The 13,357-nt window shown below is 51.4% G+C and overlaps 1 protein-coding gene and 2 non-coding genes across 3 annotated transcripts in view; all 3 read right to left on the bottom strand.

Annotated features, from left to right (window-relative positions):
• Nucleotides 1-2,885: 2,885 nt before the first annotated feature.
• On the bottom strand, nucleotides 2,886-2,958 carry TRNAF-GAA (transfer RNA phenylalanine (anticodon GAA)). Its single transcript has one exon. It is a non-coding gene; the product is annotated as a tRNA-Phe (tRNA).
• A 2,954-nt stretch (nucleotides 2,959-5,912) lies between these two features.
• On the bottom strand, nucleotides 5,913-5,985 carry TRNAF-GAA (transfer RNA phenylalanine (anticodon GAA)). The gene has a single exon. It is a non-coding gene; the product is annotated as a tRNA-Phe (tRNA).
• Nucleotides 5,986-10,144: 4,159 nt separating this feature from the next.
• Nucleotides 10,145-13,357, bottom strand: part of OSBP (oxysterol binding protein) — a 34,208-nt gene continuing 30,995 nt past the window's right edge. The window contains exons 13-14 of the mRNA XM_037145994.2: nucleotides 12,450-12,676; nucleotides 10,145-12,352 (exon numbers count right to left, since the gene is read on the bottom strand). Coding sequence (XP_037001889.1) covers nucleotides 12,210-12,352; nucleotides 12,450-12,676 — 370 coding nt within the window. The 3' untranslated portion in view covers nucleotides 10,145-12,209. The remainder of the gene's footprint in view (nucleotides 12,353-12,449; nucleotides 12,677-13,357) is intronic.

Here is a 13,357-nt window from a genome sequence, read left to right as displayed (position 1 = left end):
TCTAAATCCTGGGGTCTAAATCCTGGGGTCGTGGGAATGCAGAAATAAAAAAAGAAAAATGCAAAAGTAAACAAAAAGCAACCGCAACTAAAAAAAAGGTCCCAACCAACAAAGTTACTGCCCAGCAGCATTTTTATGACAGAATGGCAGAGGAAAGAGGTTTATAAACTAATTTGCTTGGTTTGTAAACAAGCAAATAAATAGAATTTCAGATGGCAATACGCGCTCTGAGGAAAATAAAACGTGGACAAATTTATTCCCGCTGATGATACAATCTTTCACCTTCACAGGTATATATATGCTTCCCTTCTCTCTGCTCAGCAGCCATTGTGGCCCCAGCACCGTAGAACCGGGTTAAGATGCTAAGGTTGGGCCAAGGCTCGCTGACTCCCCCCAGGCACAGGGGGCTCTTTTCTTGGTGCGGGGTGGGGGGGGGGATGGGGAGGGGTAATGTTCTTGGCTGAGCTCTGACTCAGTCATCTGAGGCTTAGGGACCCACGTCTTTATTTGTGAAAACTGTACCTAATTCATTTGTAATTTTTCAGTATAGCAACTCTCCTCCAAAATCTTGAGGCCTGGAGGGATTTTTCGGAGGGAATCCCTCCTAGGAAGGAAATCGTGCTTTTAACACGTCTCTGCTGGGATCTGCAGGAAACAGGGACCAGGAACGCTTGATCTGAAGGGCTGCCTAAATGATCCCAGACGGTGGAACAATTTACAGACTACACCTTTTTTGTTCTTCACATGTTTTTATTAGGAAAAGAAGACATGCTTTTTTTTTTAATGCGATAATATCGATGTACTTAAAGGAGGTGGCGAGATCCCCTTCTCACACACTTCATCTCCATTCCTGAAAATGTTTGTCAGTTCGTGTTTTATCCTGAAACATCTCACATATGTGCAAGGGCCAAAAATACAAATGTATAAGATTTAAGGATTCAAATACATAACCTCTCATCTTTTCATCAGTATTACATACATTGCAAAGCACTTTGTGTTGTTTTTGCTTACAGATCACCTTTTAAACGCTGCTCGTAATTCCCGGCACATTTCTCCGCAGTAGAACGCAGGACTCACGGGTCGCCCACGTGGTGGTGTCGCTGAGATCCGAGGGCTTCGAAGGGGGTGAGGCTCCGCCCCAGGGGACTCCCTTCCAGGGTCCTCACCCGGTGCCTCAGGGCACCGCAGGGGGGCGCAGGAGCAGGACGTCTGCAACACGTTGACTCATTAATCATGTGCCGGACAGAGCTGCCCAGGGTAACAGGACTTCCCGAAAACAGAATTCCAGACCGTAGCTTGTCTGATCAAGACCTTTCCAGTGAAGGCTTCAGAAAAATGTTCGGAGTCCCTAGCGCACGTGCTCCCTCCCTTTGGCTCGGAATTCTTTCTCTAAGACCTCGGGGTGCAGCCACTGGGCACAGCTCAGTCAGACATCACCAGCCTCCGAAGTCCTGGCAGCTCCTGGATTCTGGCGTCGGCGGGGTCCCCCGGGATCCGCAAGGGTCCCACCACTAACGCTGGACGGGGCGCTTCTGCGCTGCGCATCTTTGCGCCCCGGTGAGGTCGGAATTGGGTCCTCGCAGCCCCGAAAGCTCGCTCACGCCGCTCCCGGAACGCAGCATGTTTTCCATGAATGTCCCAGAGATGGTTTGAATCTAATCAATTATCAATAATGCCCCACCCACAAGACGCTCTAAGTGCTGGGCAAAGATGGGGGTGAGACCCAGATGAAGGTTAGAAACCCTGCTGCCCCCCGGAGGCCCTAAACCTGGAGAATTCCCCTTAAAGGGGAACTCGGTTTCCTTTAGGACGCGGGGGCGGGGCAGGCAGGCGGCTATTTCCTCCAGAGTCTACCTGCGATGGGAAAAAGGAGAAACAAAGACTCTGTTCCCCCCCCCCCAAACGCCTGCTGGAGCTCGGTTTTGCGCTTTCACTCCGCGGGGAATCGGCCGGTGGAGGCGCAGCGAGGCCACTTGGTCTATTTACGTGGATCCCTTTCCAGCAACGCCTTACGCGCGAGCCCAGATAGCTCAGGCGGCAGGGTATCAGACTTTTAATCTGAGGACCCAGGGTTCGAGTCCCTCTGCGGGACGAGTATTTTTAAACGGGTTCCCACGCCCCTGCCCCTCCCCAGCTTGGGGGGGGGGGGTGCGGAGGCCGCTCCTACTGAGCAGGTTGGGGTTCCTGCCCAAGCACCTGGGCCTGGCTTTCCGCGGACTTGGCTGTTGGGGGAAGGCGAGGCTCGTGCTTCCTTCCCCGCGATCATTCGCCCGCTTCTCCGCCCGTGGGCGTTTCCCCCACGAGCACCGGCGCGTGTTACGTTTCCGTGCAAAACAGCAGCACGCGCAGAGCCACGCCAGCGGCTCGCTGCGTGGGGCACCGACCAGTGCTGGCTTTTATTATTATTATTATTAAACCCGCGCTGAGAAAGCGCAGCTTCCAGAAACCGTTTCAGACCGAGACACGCGCTTGTAAACCAACGTCTCCCGCCGGGACCGTCCTTCCCCACGTTTCCGGCGCTCGGGTGGGGCCCTGACCTGCGAGTCTCTGCGGGAGAGGAAGACGTTGGAAAAGCCTGCCCTCGGGTCTGCGGAGCACTTGATCCCCCCGGGCCCCGGCCCCACCGCCGCCCGGGGCCCCGCCCCCACCGCCGCCCCGGCCGCTCGGCCACAGCGCGGCGCGTCCTGCTGACGTCACCGCCTAGTGCCCAACTGTCCAGACGCGGGGCTCGGAGACGGGCGTGGATCCTTGCGTGGTTTGCGGCTTCTTTCAGAGGTTCCAGCTCCTTCTTTCCTTGTGCTGCTGAGTCCACTGTAGGTGCATCGCCGTACGCCCACTGCGATGCTATAAGGGAAGCAATGGACGCAGCTTCCGCGCAAAAGACCTGCCGAAACCCGGGATCGAACCAGGGACCTTTAGATCTTCAGTCTAACGCTCTCCCAACTGAGCTATTTCGGCGAGCTGGAGGAGGCGCTCCATAGTGTTCGTGAAATTTAAAATTTTAAAAAATCCATCTTCATCCTTCCAGTTTCTGAGCTCGCCTTGCAGATAAGTGCCGTTTTTAGCTCGGAGGATTTGAAAGCCGTGAGAAAACCGGTTCTTGTCGTGTGAGGAGACGTTGGCTTTGGGCCTTGTCCCCGGTTATTTTTTATTATCTTCCTACTGCTTTCCCTACGTCCCTCCAGGGTTCTAATCAAAGTAAAGCCTAAATGCCTACTGTGTGCCCAGCACGTGATCCACGTGGAGCCAGTCGATCCTCACACCCACCCCAGCTGTGAGGTCGCTTTGTGATAATTTTTAAATAAAATAGCTAATTTGCTCCGAATTCTCCAGAGTTGAACCAGAGCTATCCAGCTCTAAAGCCCAAAGAACTCTTGGTAGAGACAGACTTTACTTTTTTTCCTTACTTTTCACGGAAGCGTGAAAACCACAGCTAGAATGGGCGTGAACTTGAGAAGAAGGAGGAGAGAACTAGGAGGTCTCAGGGCTCTCCACCCTCGTCCTCTCCTTCCCGGGGCCTGCTCTGGTCTCATTCAGTCACAAAATGGAGCAGAGAAATCCACTTCTCAAGGCTGTCGAAAGTGAACTTGATCACTTTCCGGGGGACTCCCTCAGGAAGAAGAAAAACTCCACGTTTGCCAGAACTGCTCACACTGTTTCTATCCTTGAAATGCCAGGAGAGCCCCGTGATTCACTTTCTTCACGAAAGAAACCCCTGGGACCAAGCAGTCCACGCCTCCCTGGATCAGTGACCACGGCTGTCCCCTTAGCATATACTAACCCACACAAGTCACGTGAACATGGACTTACTCTCTTGGGCGTATTTGGAATTTATTTCTCTGAAGTGGTTCTCACCCACTTCAGTACGTTATGTTTTATTTTCAGTTTAGGAAGCTCTTTAATAATGTATTGAAATGTTGCTTTTAGGCTAAGACTCTATGAAGCACTGCTCAAACATGTTATTTTATTTCATCACTACAAGTTTATGAGATGGATGCTGCTGGGGAAGCTGCACTTTGGAGGGGGCACGAATTGTGGGTTGGTGTGCGCCCAAGAGTAGGAGACTCCTTCCTACACGACCTGTGGAGGCCCCATCCCACTGACCAGGACTCCCTGGATACCGCAGTCCATCAGCTGAGAGGGCAGCAGACTCGGTCAGTCCCCATCCCCATCCTGTTAGTGGGGAGAGCAGCAAGCAACAGGCTTTCTTCTGTTGCCTGGTAGAACCGAGGAAGGCTCAATGTCCAGCTGAGCAAGAATGGTCAGTTCACCTCACCGGAACGTTAGTTCGGTCGTGGGGGACCTGCGTCTGTGCTTCTCTTGGATATACAACCCAACTTCCTCAAAATCTTTCAGGGCCCCAATGGTTCCGTACTAATTTGTAGTTAGTGGGAGCTAAGTTTTTTGTTTTCCGAATACGAGGACTTGTCTCATTCCAGTCCCCTGGATACGGTCTTTCCCAATATGCACTCTCTTCCTCCCACCAGCAGCTCTCAGCCTCCGCTCCTCCCGGGACTCAGGGTCACACATTCGAGGGTAGCGGAGAAATCTGACTTCGTTTGGGGGAATGGAATGCCTTGCTTGTTACGTCCGTCAGATTCTGGTCGGCCATCTCTTCCTTTTCAGAGTCCAGAAAATTCTCTAGAGGGGTAGAAGGTGGGGTCGCAGGCTCCTAGCGAGAGAACACCCAAGAGAGTGTCCGCCACGGACAGGAGGGCCAAGGTGGGCAGAGACTGTGTGGGGGGGGGCGCCCCAGGAACGTCCCGAAGTGTCTGTCCGCCATTCTTTAATGACGGCAGTGGTGGGAACCCCGCAGGCCTATCGAGTTCCTACAGTCACGCTCTTGCAGCGTTCAGTCCCGGAGGCGCCCTGCCCGGGCTTTTCGCAGCAAAGCGGTTGGATTGGCAGGACTTCACTCTCTAAAGGAAAACGGCTACACTGTCCGCTAAAGCTGGGTCTCGTTTCTTTAATTATACTGAAGGGGGGAGGGGAAGGGGAGAGGAAAGACCCCCTCGCCCGCGCTCACACCGCCCTTCCCCAGCTGAACCCACACTCCCCACCCACAAACGCTCTTAATCCTCTGGGCCGCTGCACGTGCTGTCCCCTCCGTCCCTCCAACTGCAGCGCCGCCTCCCTTTCCCTCCGCCCCAGGCGCCTTGGAGAAGGCAGCCCGATCGCCAGCGCCACGCCCGGCCCTCCGCGCCCGCACGGGTTTGGGGGCCGGGGCAGCCGGGCCTCCGCGGAGGGACGACCCCACGGCGCGCAGCGTGGAACCGGCGGGAAAGAGTGAAAGCACCGGTGCCGCGCCTTAACCGGCGCGTGGGCGTCGGGCTGGGGTCGCGCAGCGCGTGCCCAGGTCCAGTGGGGACCTTTGCGCCCGAAACCCGAGTGATTGCGTTCACCAGTGTTGCCCAGTAAACGCAGCTTCGAAGAAAGAAAAAGGGCTTCCTGCCGCCGCCCCCACCGGCAGCCCAGCGGGACCCGCGGAAGCCCGGGGTTTCTCCAGCGGAGAGACGGCAGCGGCAAGTTCGAGCCCCCGCCCCGCCGAGCCCCGCCCACTTCAGGCGAGGGGCCCGCGGAGGCGGTTCGGGCCCTGCGGCCCCCGTAGCGTCCGGAACCCGGAGCCGGGAGGGAGGTTCGGGGAAGATTTGAAGGGAAGCGCGCGGCGCGTGGGGAGGGCGGAGGGTCACCCGCACCCCCGGTCAGGGAAGGACCCTGACTTCGCGCTGCGCGGTCGAAAAGCAACAACAAAAATCCCTTTTCGGTCTCCAGTCTCCTCCCCCCGGTAGGAAAAAGACGGGCCCTGCCCCGGACCCACTCCGGGAACGTGCGCTGTGCGTGCAAATGTCGGAGGTTTTTGTCACGAGGAGGAACTGAGCGCCCGTTTGACTGGCGGGAGCACCCAAAACCTCTGCCGAAACCCGGGATCGAACCAGGGACCTTTAGATCTTCAGTCTAACGCTCTCCCAACTGAGCTATTTCGGCGTCTGCCGGGCGGGGCCCTTCCATCGGGAGTGTTAGTGTCGCTGTGACGAGCGGGGTCTGGACGGAAGAGCGGCCGCGGGGTAAGTACCAGTAAGCGCCACGGAGTCGGGAGACAGGCTCCCGTTGTGAGCTGGAAGTGAGAACTGATTTCACTTCTCTCGGCCGCTTTCCTTACGTAAAAGTAACTCGTGAAGACTGTACTTTAAGTCTGTAGTTTTCAGATCATTTCTATAGTTTGTTCACAGTAAATCGTGAGCTTCTTTTGATTCCGGTACAGTAAGTAGTGCAGACTCTTTCATTCTGTTTAACCCATGCACGGTGTCGAGTTGTGTGGGTACAACATAATAATCCACTTAATCAAATTTCTTTTTTTTTTTAATTTTATTTAGTTATTTTTCAAGTACAGTTTTTTGTCTATTTCTCCCATCCCAGCCCCCCCCCATTCAAATTTCTAATGATGGACATTTTGACTTTTCCCTTCTAGTTTCCATTATTAAAAAACAGTATTGTAATTGACTATCCTTTTGTATTTATTTGTTCTTCTTGTAAGAAGATAGATTTCTTCCAAGGTCAGAAGATAGGAACATTTTGCGTTTTTCAGATATGGTCGTACTGGACTCCACAGCTGTATGGAAGGAGACAGGCCATTTTTAAAGGTTTCAAGTGTGGACTTAACAATGTTACTTCCAGCCGAGGTGCACTAGTCAGGCATTGTATCCGTCCGTTAAAAGCATTGCTTTGCTAAACCTAAATATTTAAAATGTACCTCGGTTTTTGTCATTCCGCCTTGGCATTTAAAAAAACGTTAAATACATAGCACCTGGCTGGGTAACTCAGATGATTACAGTCACCCCTCTATGCCAAGGTTGTGGGTTGGCTTCCCTGGCCCGGGCACACACAAGCAGCAACCAATGATTGCATGAGTAAGTGGAACAACAAACATATCAGGCTCTCTCTCTCTCTCTCTAAAAATCAACCGATCAATCAGTATAGTGGAATTGGCTCAGACCTCCCTCAAACTTCTGAGAAGCAGGCTCTGGTTTTCATAATATCCCCTAATATTCTACCTGTATTCCGCCCCTCCCATTTCATAATTTTGCACCTTTTGTGTTCAGATAACTAGGGTGGGGCAAAAGCAGGTTCACAGTTGTTTGCATGGAAAATAATACAGTAACTAAAGATAATAAAAGAATAAACCCTATGTTTTGCATACTCACAGCTGTTAACCGACCTTTGCTCCACCTGTGTGTATAATTGCGCTAGTCCTAGCCCTGCGTGAATTGGAATCTCTGCTCGTGGGGCTCAGGGTTATGTAATTGTTAAAGCTGCCCAGGTGATTTCAATGTGTAGCCTCTCTCAGCATCCTGTTCCTCTGTTCTCACACAAAAAGGTGACTGTTACACAGAGCTCATGTTTTACATTGCTTACTCAACCTCTCCACAGCCATCTCCAACTCAGAATGTCCAAAAATGAACCCGTATTTCCTCTAAACTTGTTTATCTTACTACCTCTTCCATCCAAGTTTCCCAAGCCAGAAAAATACAAATTTCTTCCTCCTTCCCACCTTCTGTCCTTCACCCATAATTGCACCCAAGTGCCAGTCATTTTGGTTCGACATTTCTGGAACCCCTCCTCTTCTTTTCATTCTCAAGTCTTCTCCAACCTCTTCATTGATCTTCCCACCTCTAGATCAGTTTTCATACTGGAACCCATCATCCTGCTTACAAACCCTTCCCTGGCTCCCTAGCTGAAAACAAAAACCAAGTCTTCTTTACATGGTACAGAAAGACACTTCTACCTTGGGCTCCGCCACTCTTCAACATCATATCAGTGCCCTCTCTTCAACTCTAAACTCGAATCATTCATGCAGCCCTCCACACTCAGGACGCTTTCCCTGACTCTGCTCATCATGGCCCATGCAGCACTTCTAACATTACCCTTCGGCTAACCTCCATTAAAACTGCAACTCTAAACTTCAGTCCTGTCTCCTAAGTTCTAGAAACCTCCGACATGTCCCAGTGCCCCCCCTCTGCGTCTCTGTAGGCTGGCTGCCCCTGTACGGCGTTTTCACAGTGCCTGTCAAACTGGATTGTGACTGCCATCTGCGTCCCTAGTGTATGTTACACGACAGGCTGGAGTAATGTTCGATGAGTGAAGACACTCCTAGCTGTATCTCAGGGCCAGCTGGGTCTTCACTAACTTCTGGTATCACCTGGTCATACTCAGACGTGCCCCCTGCAAGGCTATATAAACGGAAGGTTCTGAGCTCTTTGGTGCTTGCCTTTAATGACTCTTCATCTGGCTACCCTACTGCCTTCCCCTGAGGGACGAGGGATGTCTGTGAACTCAGAGGGGCTCTCCACTTGAAAAGAGGAAAGTCTGAAGAGGATACAACCAGGTTATTTTAGGAGTTTTGGAAGAGAAAGCCATGAAGGCTTGGAATGCTTCCCGTGGGGCAGGGCAGAGTTCTGGGCAAAAGCTTCATAAACTTTTAGAAGCAGGCTCTAAATTTTCCTAACAGTCTTAAGAGTTTCACAAGGTATACACCTTACACTGAGTAGATTCCACAGATGTTCCTATGCTTCCCTTTCAGACTATACTGTAGGTTGGTTTTCAAAGTATAGGTTTAACATCGTTGTGGGCTCTTCAGAGGTCCCTGAGAAGTATAGCAATTTGCAATTTTGCTGAGTCATAATTTTGAAATCATGAGTGTGGTGGACGGACCTCTGTCCCGACCCATAATGCCACAGTAGCCCACCGAAGGACTAAAGGAGAGATTAAAATGTGTCTGATACCCTGACTGCAGGGTGTAGCTCAGTGCATTGAGCACCAGCCTGCAAACTAAGGGATCACAGTTCAATTCCCCAGTCAGGGCACATTCCTGGATTGCAGGCCAGTTCCCAGTGGGGAACACATGCCACGGGGACACACGACACAAGAGGCAACCGTACATAGATATTTCTCTCCTTCCCCTCTAAAGTCTTTATAAGTATTTAAAAATGTGTCAGGTGTATTTGACTGCCCCTAGTGGAAGATGCAGCACAGGGGTGTTCAAGACCGCGGGACACAGCTCTGACAAATGCCTACATCTACTGTGATGAGTTACCAGACTGGTGCTGAAACGTACATCAGGCTCAGCATTGGGAATCACTGGGAATCAGGCAGATGACTTGAACAGGTAAGCTGCCTCTCCAGGACCAGGCTAGAAAACCTCTCTCTGACAACCCAGCTAATCTAATCTTGTGGACGGAGCCTGGAGGCCGAACTTCAAGAATGCTCCTTCCTACAGGTGGACCCCCCAGAGTGGTACTGTCCACATTAATAAGCCTCTGGAAACAGAACAGCATTTCTACAGGATGTGATCCAATCCAGGGCAAACAACTTTATCAGCGGCCTTCCACCCAGGCTGCTCCTGGAACACAAGGTTGGCGGGGTCACAATCGCCGGGGTTAAACAAACTCGGCTCTGAATTCCAACAGTGTGACTAACCAGCTACACGACCTTCAGTGAAATTGTTAGTTACTCCCTTGCCTCTCTCCATATTCAACACAATTGTAACACTTGCTTCTTAAAATGGCTTAAGCGTAAGCCAGACAATCCCGAGTTCCTATCTCAGCATCCTGGACCCAGAAGCAGGTGCTCCCACAGGGCAGGCGCTGGGCTTGCTCTCTGGCGGAGGTCCCCCCGAGGCCCCTTTGACTAACTACTCTGCCCTGAACTCCACAGTTAACCTAAACAAGCATTTTCACTGTTCTTACTTCTAAGGTCTTTAAAATCAATACCCACTTGCTTATGTTTGGAAATACAGATTTGAGTCCCTATATGAAACTGAAGAATTTAAGAACCTAAACGGGCCAGAGAAACGGAACTTTCAGTTTTGAGGTGAAACAGGCCCAGCATCAGTGACACTGGAAACCGTTCCTCTCTACCAAGGTGAGACGCTGTCCGTCACACCACAGCAAAGCCGTGGGGGCTGTCAAAACCCCTCTTCTGCTCACAGGGCCTCCAGAATGTTGCTGAACAGCTGAAACGTCTGGAAATTGGTGCCCAGTTTTCCCGTTTCCTGTGAAGATCAGCGTCCCAAGAAGACACCATTGGGCCAGTTCTCCACCTCCTCCCACCACTTCCTACCCCACAGAAGTGAATCAGACAAACAATATGACTTTTTAAAAATTATTTAATTTAGTAGTTTTCTTGGAAAAAACAATAAGGCAAAAAAAAACTGAAAATATATATATAGTTTTGTTTTGTTTTGACGGGACTTTATTTTTTCACCTGAAGGACTTGAAGCTGCCTCCATCAGCAGGAATCTGACCAGGGGATCAGGCTGGGAGTGTCGTAGGGACAGTGGTGGAGGAAATGGGGCAGGAAGCAGGGAAGTTCAGTTTAGGTGGGGGACCCTCACTCTAAGCCCCCCAAGTCATCAGGCCTTCACTTTTCCCGACCTCCTTGAAAGGAGCCCCAGGGCAATCCCTTGCTTCTGTTGGGAATCAGGTTCTCAGGAGGAAATTCCCCTGCAGCCCCCTCTCAAGTCCAGGGCTGGGAAGGGAGGAGGGAGGGGGTGCTAGCTCACCCAGTAGCAACCCAGCTTCCCTGGAGGGCTGGCTTCCTCTGGAATGACACTGCCCCCTAGGGCCCACACTGGCTGAGGCTCAGCAGTTGGGGAACAGAAACAAAAAATCACTAACAAAAGGCATACAAGGAAGGCACCTCAATTTATGATCCTCAACCGAGGCTGGGCTGCGAGGGGTGAGATTTCGGAACAAGACAAGTGAAGGAAGCCAGAGCCCAGCAGGGGTTCTCTTACCCACCCCTCGGGACAGCCCCGAGTCCAGGAAGAGAGCTGTTTTGGGAGACAGCTGTGTGAGCTGGGATTCGGACAGAGGCAGAGTCAATCTGGAGATCATCCCCCACGCTCTGGACCCACAGTCCCCCTGACCAAAGAAAGGGGGAGGCGAGGATTTCATTTGCATGAGTCAGGAAATTAGGAGAGCACACTTCAGACAGCTGTGGGCACCCCAGGACACAAGTCACAGGTCATGTGCCTGCTCAGTGACTGCTGGAGGGTGGAAAGTGGAGGAGGCTCCAGTCCACATCCTCAGACCCAAGCATGTCCCAGGGAGACCAGCAATATCAAAAACAAAAACAACAACAAAAAAACAAGATTCTTAAAAGAAGGAAAATCAAACAAAAAATTAGATTTTTCTCTACATATGTATAATATACAGATTTTTAACACATTATTCCATAGGTGGCTCCAGTTCATGGGGCTTGAGAGATGGTGACAACTTTCATTCCAGATGAACCGCTTCTCTCAACTTCTGCAGGAGATCAGAATGGCATAGGACAGGTTTCGCTCCACGCTGGGACAGAGACCCAAACTGGTCCCGTGCGGAGAGAAGGAGAAGCGAAGTGAGCAAGGAAATGAAGGTCGGGAGTGAGGAGGAAGTCGGAAAGCAAAGGTGGCTGGCAGTCTTTTCCCATCCTGCCTGTGTTCTCGGGAGTTCTCTGCCGGAGGGAGTCCGTGGAGCCCTTTTGTGAGGGCAGCCCTCCTACCGACCCCTGAAGCGGCCTCGCGCTGTCCAAGGAGATGGAGAACAGCAGAAAGGTGCTCCACATGGGTGGAGACAGAAACGTCCAAGAACGTGACTCGGCGTTCCAACCTTACAGAACGGTTCTGCTGCTGGGTGTCCCAAGACGCGGTCATCCCCACACGGACACACCATGACACAGGCCCCACTGGTGAGCGCATCTCATAAGGTCCACCCCGAGCTCCACCGCAGTCGTGCACGATGCCTCCGTCGATAAGCCTTACGTGTTTCCTTCTAAAGAACGTCTAAAACCAGCTCTTACTCTGAACAGCGCAGACCTTGGCTAAGCAGGACACTACGAGGGGAGGCTGGACGGCATCATCTTGAGTGGGGGGCCGCGGGGGAAGGAAGAGCCAAGAACACTTGCCTCTACAGAAGTGGAACTCTACCTTTCAGCCACTAAACCTCTCCCTTACAAACACAGGCGTCTATTATGTTGATTTCAGTTTCAATCAGCTAAGGCAACCAGCCAATCACCACCACTGGTGTCTGCTTCTGGTGATTGATTTGGAAAAAATGATTGGTTAAGACAGACAAACTTGAGGAAAGCCCTCGGGAAGGGAATCCCCAGCTTTCCCGGGCATCTTCTGTCCCCTTGGCCTTTGGCTCCTCCTCCTTTTCCTTACTGTTGGTTCAGAAAATGTTCGGGCATAAGCTCCAGTCCTGTTTTTCTTTAGACTCCCAGTATCCTCCCCTATAAATATGGGTTAACTCCTTGGTAACAGGGTCTTCCTTCGGCTCAAACCACAGGGCCTTATAGGGATCGCAGGGTGTGCCTGAAAGGGAAAGGGGACAAAGAAAAACCAGTTAGAGCCCCTAACACATCGGTATTCTCCACACAGCAAGAAATCGAGAGGAGGGCAGGTCTGTTACCATCCTCTCTGGCTGTGCTTTTCATAAATTCTGCTTCTCTCTTCCTTCTGGAAAGTCGTTGTTTTTCTTCCAGGCGCTGCTTCTCAGCGTTTGCTTCATCCCACCTCCCTTCCTCCATGAGTCTCTGGTCGGGCCGCAGTCGGCTGTCTGTGGGAGCAGTGCCAGCCTCCTCGGCATTGAGGGTCAGAGCGAGCTCTGAGAAGTAGTACATGTTTTCTGCATTCTTCCTAAAAGCAAAGGATGAGAAAGAAATAGGCTCATGCCAGATCCCGGGCCCCGGTTAGTTACGGAGCCACAACTAAACACGCTGCTGAAAGAGGACCAGGCTGCTGTACAATGGGCAGACTCACGAACCATGACACCTCCCCCGAGTTAAGAGACCCAAAATGAACCACCCCTCCTCTTCTCCCAGGACCATTCAACTCCATGGTTTTCTGGGCTTGTGCTGCACTCACTTGAGAGTAGGGAGACATTCATTAGGAAAGAGGAAACATTCTGCAACTGAAAATTCCTTATTCCTGTTTCCTCTGCCTTTAACCTCTGTCTGAGATAATCCTGGCTCTTATTACTGCAGACTGAACATAGTAAATGATGACAGAAAAATGGCTTCTGTTTTAATTTATTTCCAAAGTCCTGCACATTATCTCAGGAAGCTTTACATAGGTGCTGGGCCTTTAGGCTAAATGGTTCACAAGTGGTATGCATCTGTCTCCTCTAGCCACTTCTGCATAAATTTTTGCTCTAAATTATAGTTTTACTCTAAACTACAGACTAATATCCATCTGAGCCACAATCCAAAGGACCTACGGAAAGCACCAAACACAGCTTGGCAGATACTGTTCGATCGGTTTGAACTTTCGGGACAAAGTACGCTATGACCCCAGCCACACAGTGACGGCCTCTGGCAA

The sequence above is a fragment of the Artibeus jamaicensis genome, unplaced genomic scaffold (genome assembly GCF_021234435.1).
Source record: "Artibeus jamaicensis isolate MK-2021 breed Jamaican fruit bat unplaced genomic scaffold, CSHL_Jam_final scaffold_614, whole genome shotgun sequence".
NCBI classification, from domain to species: Eukaryota; Metazoa; Chordata; class Mammalia; order Chiroptera; family Phyllostomidae; genus Artibeus; species Artibeus jamaicensis.
Note: the sequence above shows the minus strand (reverse complement) of the source record. Positions and strands in the feature narration are given on the sequence as shown.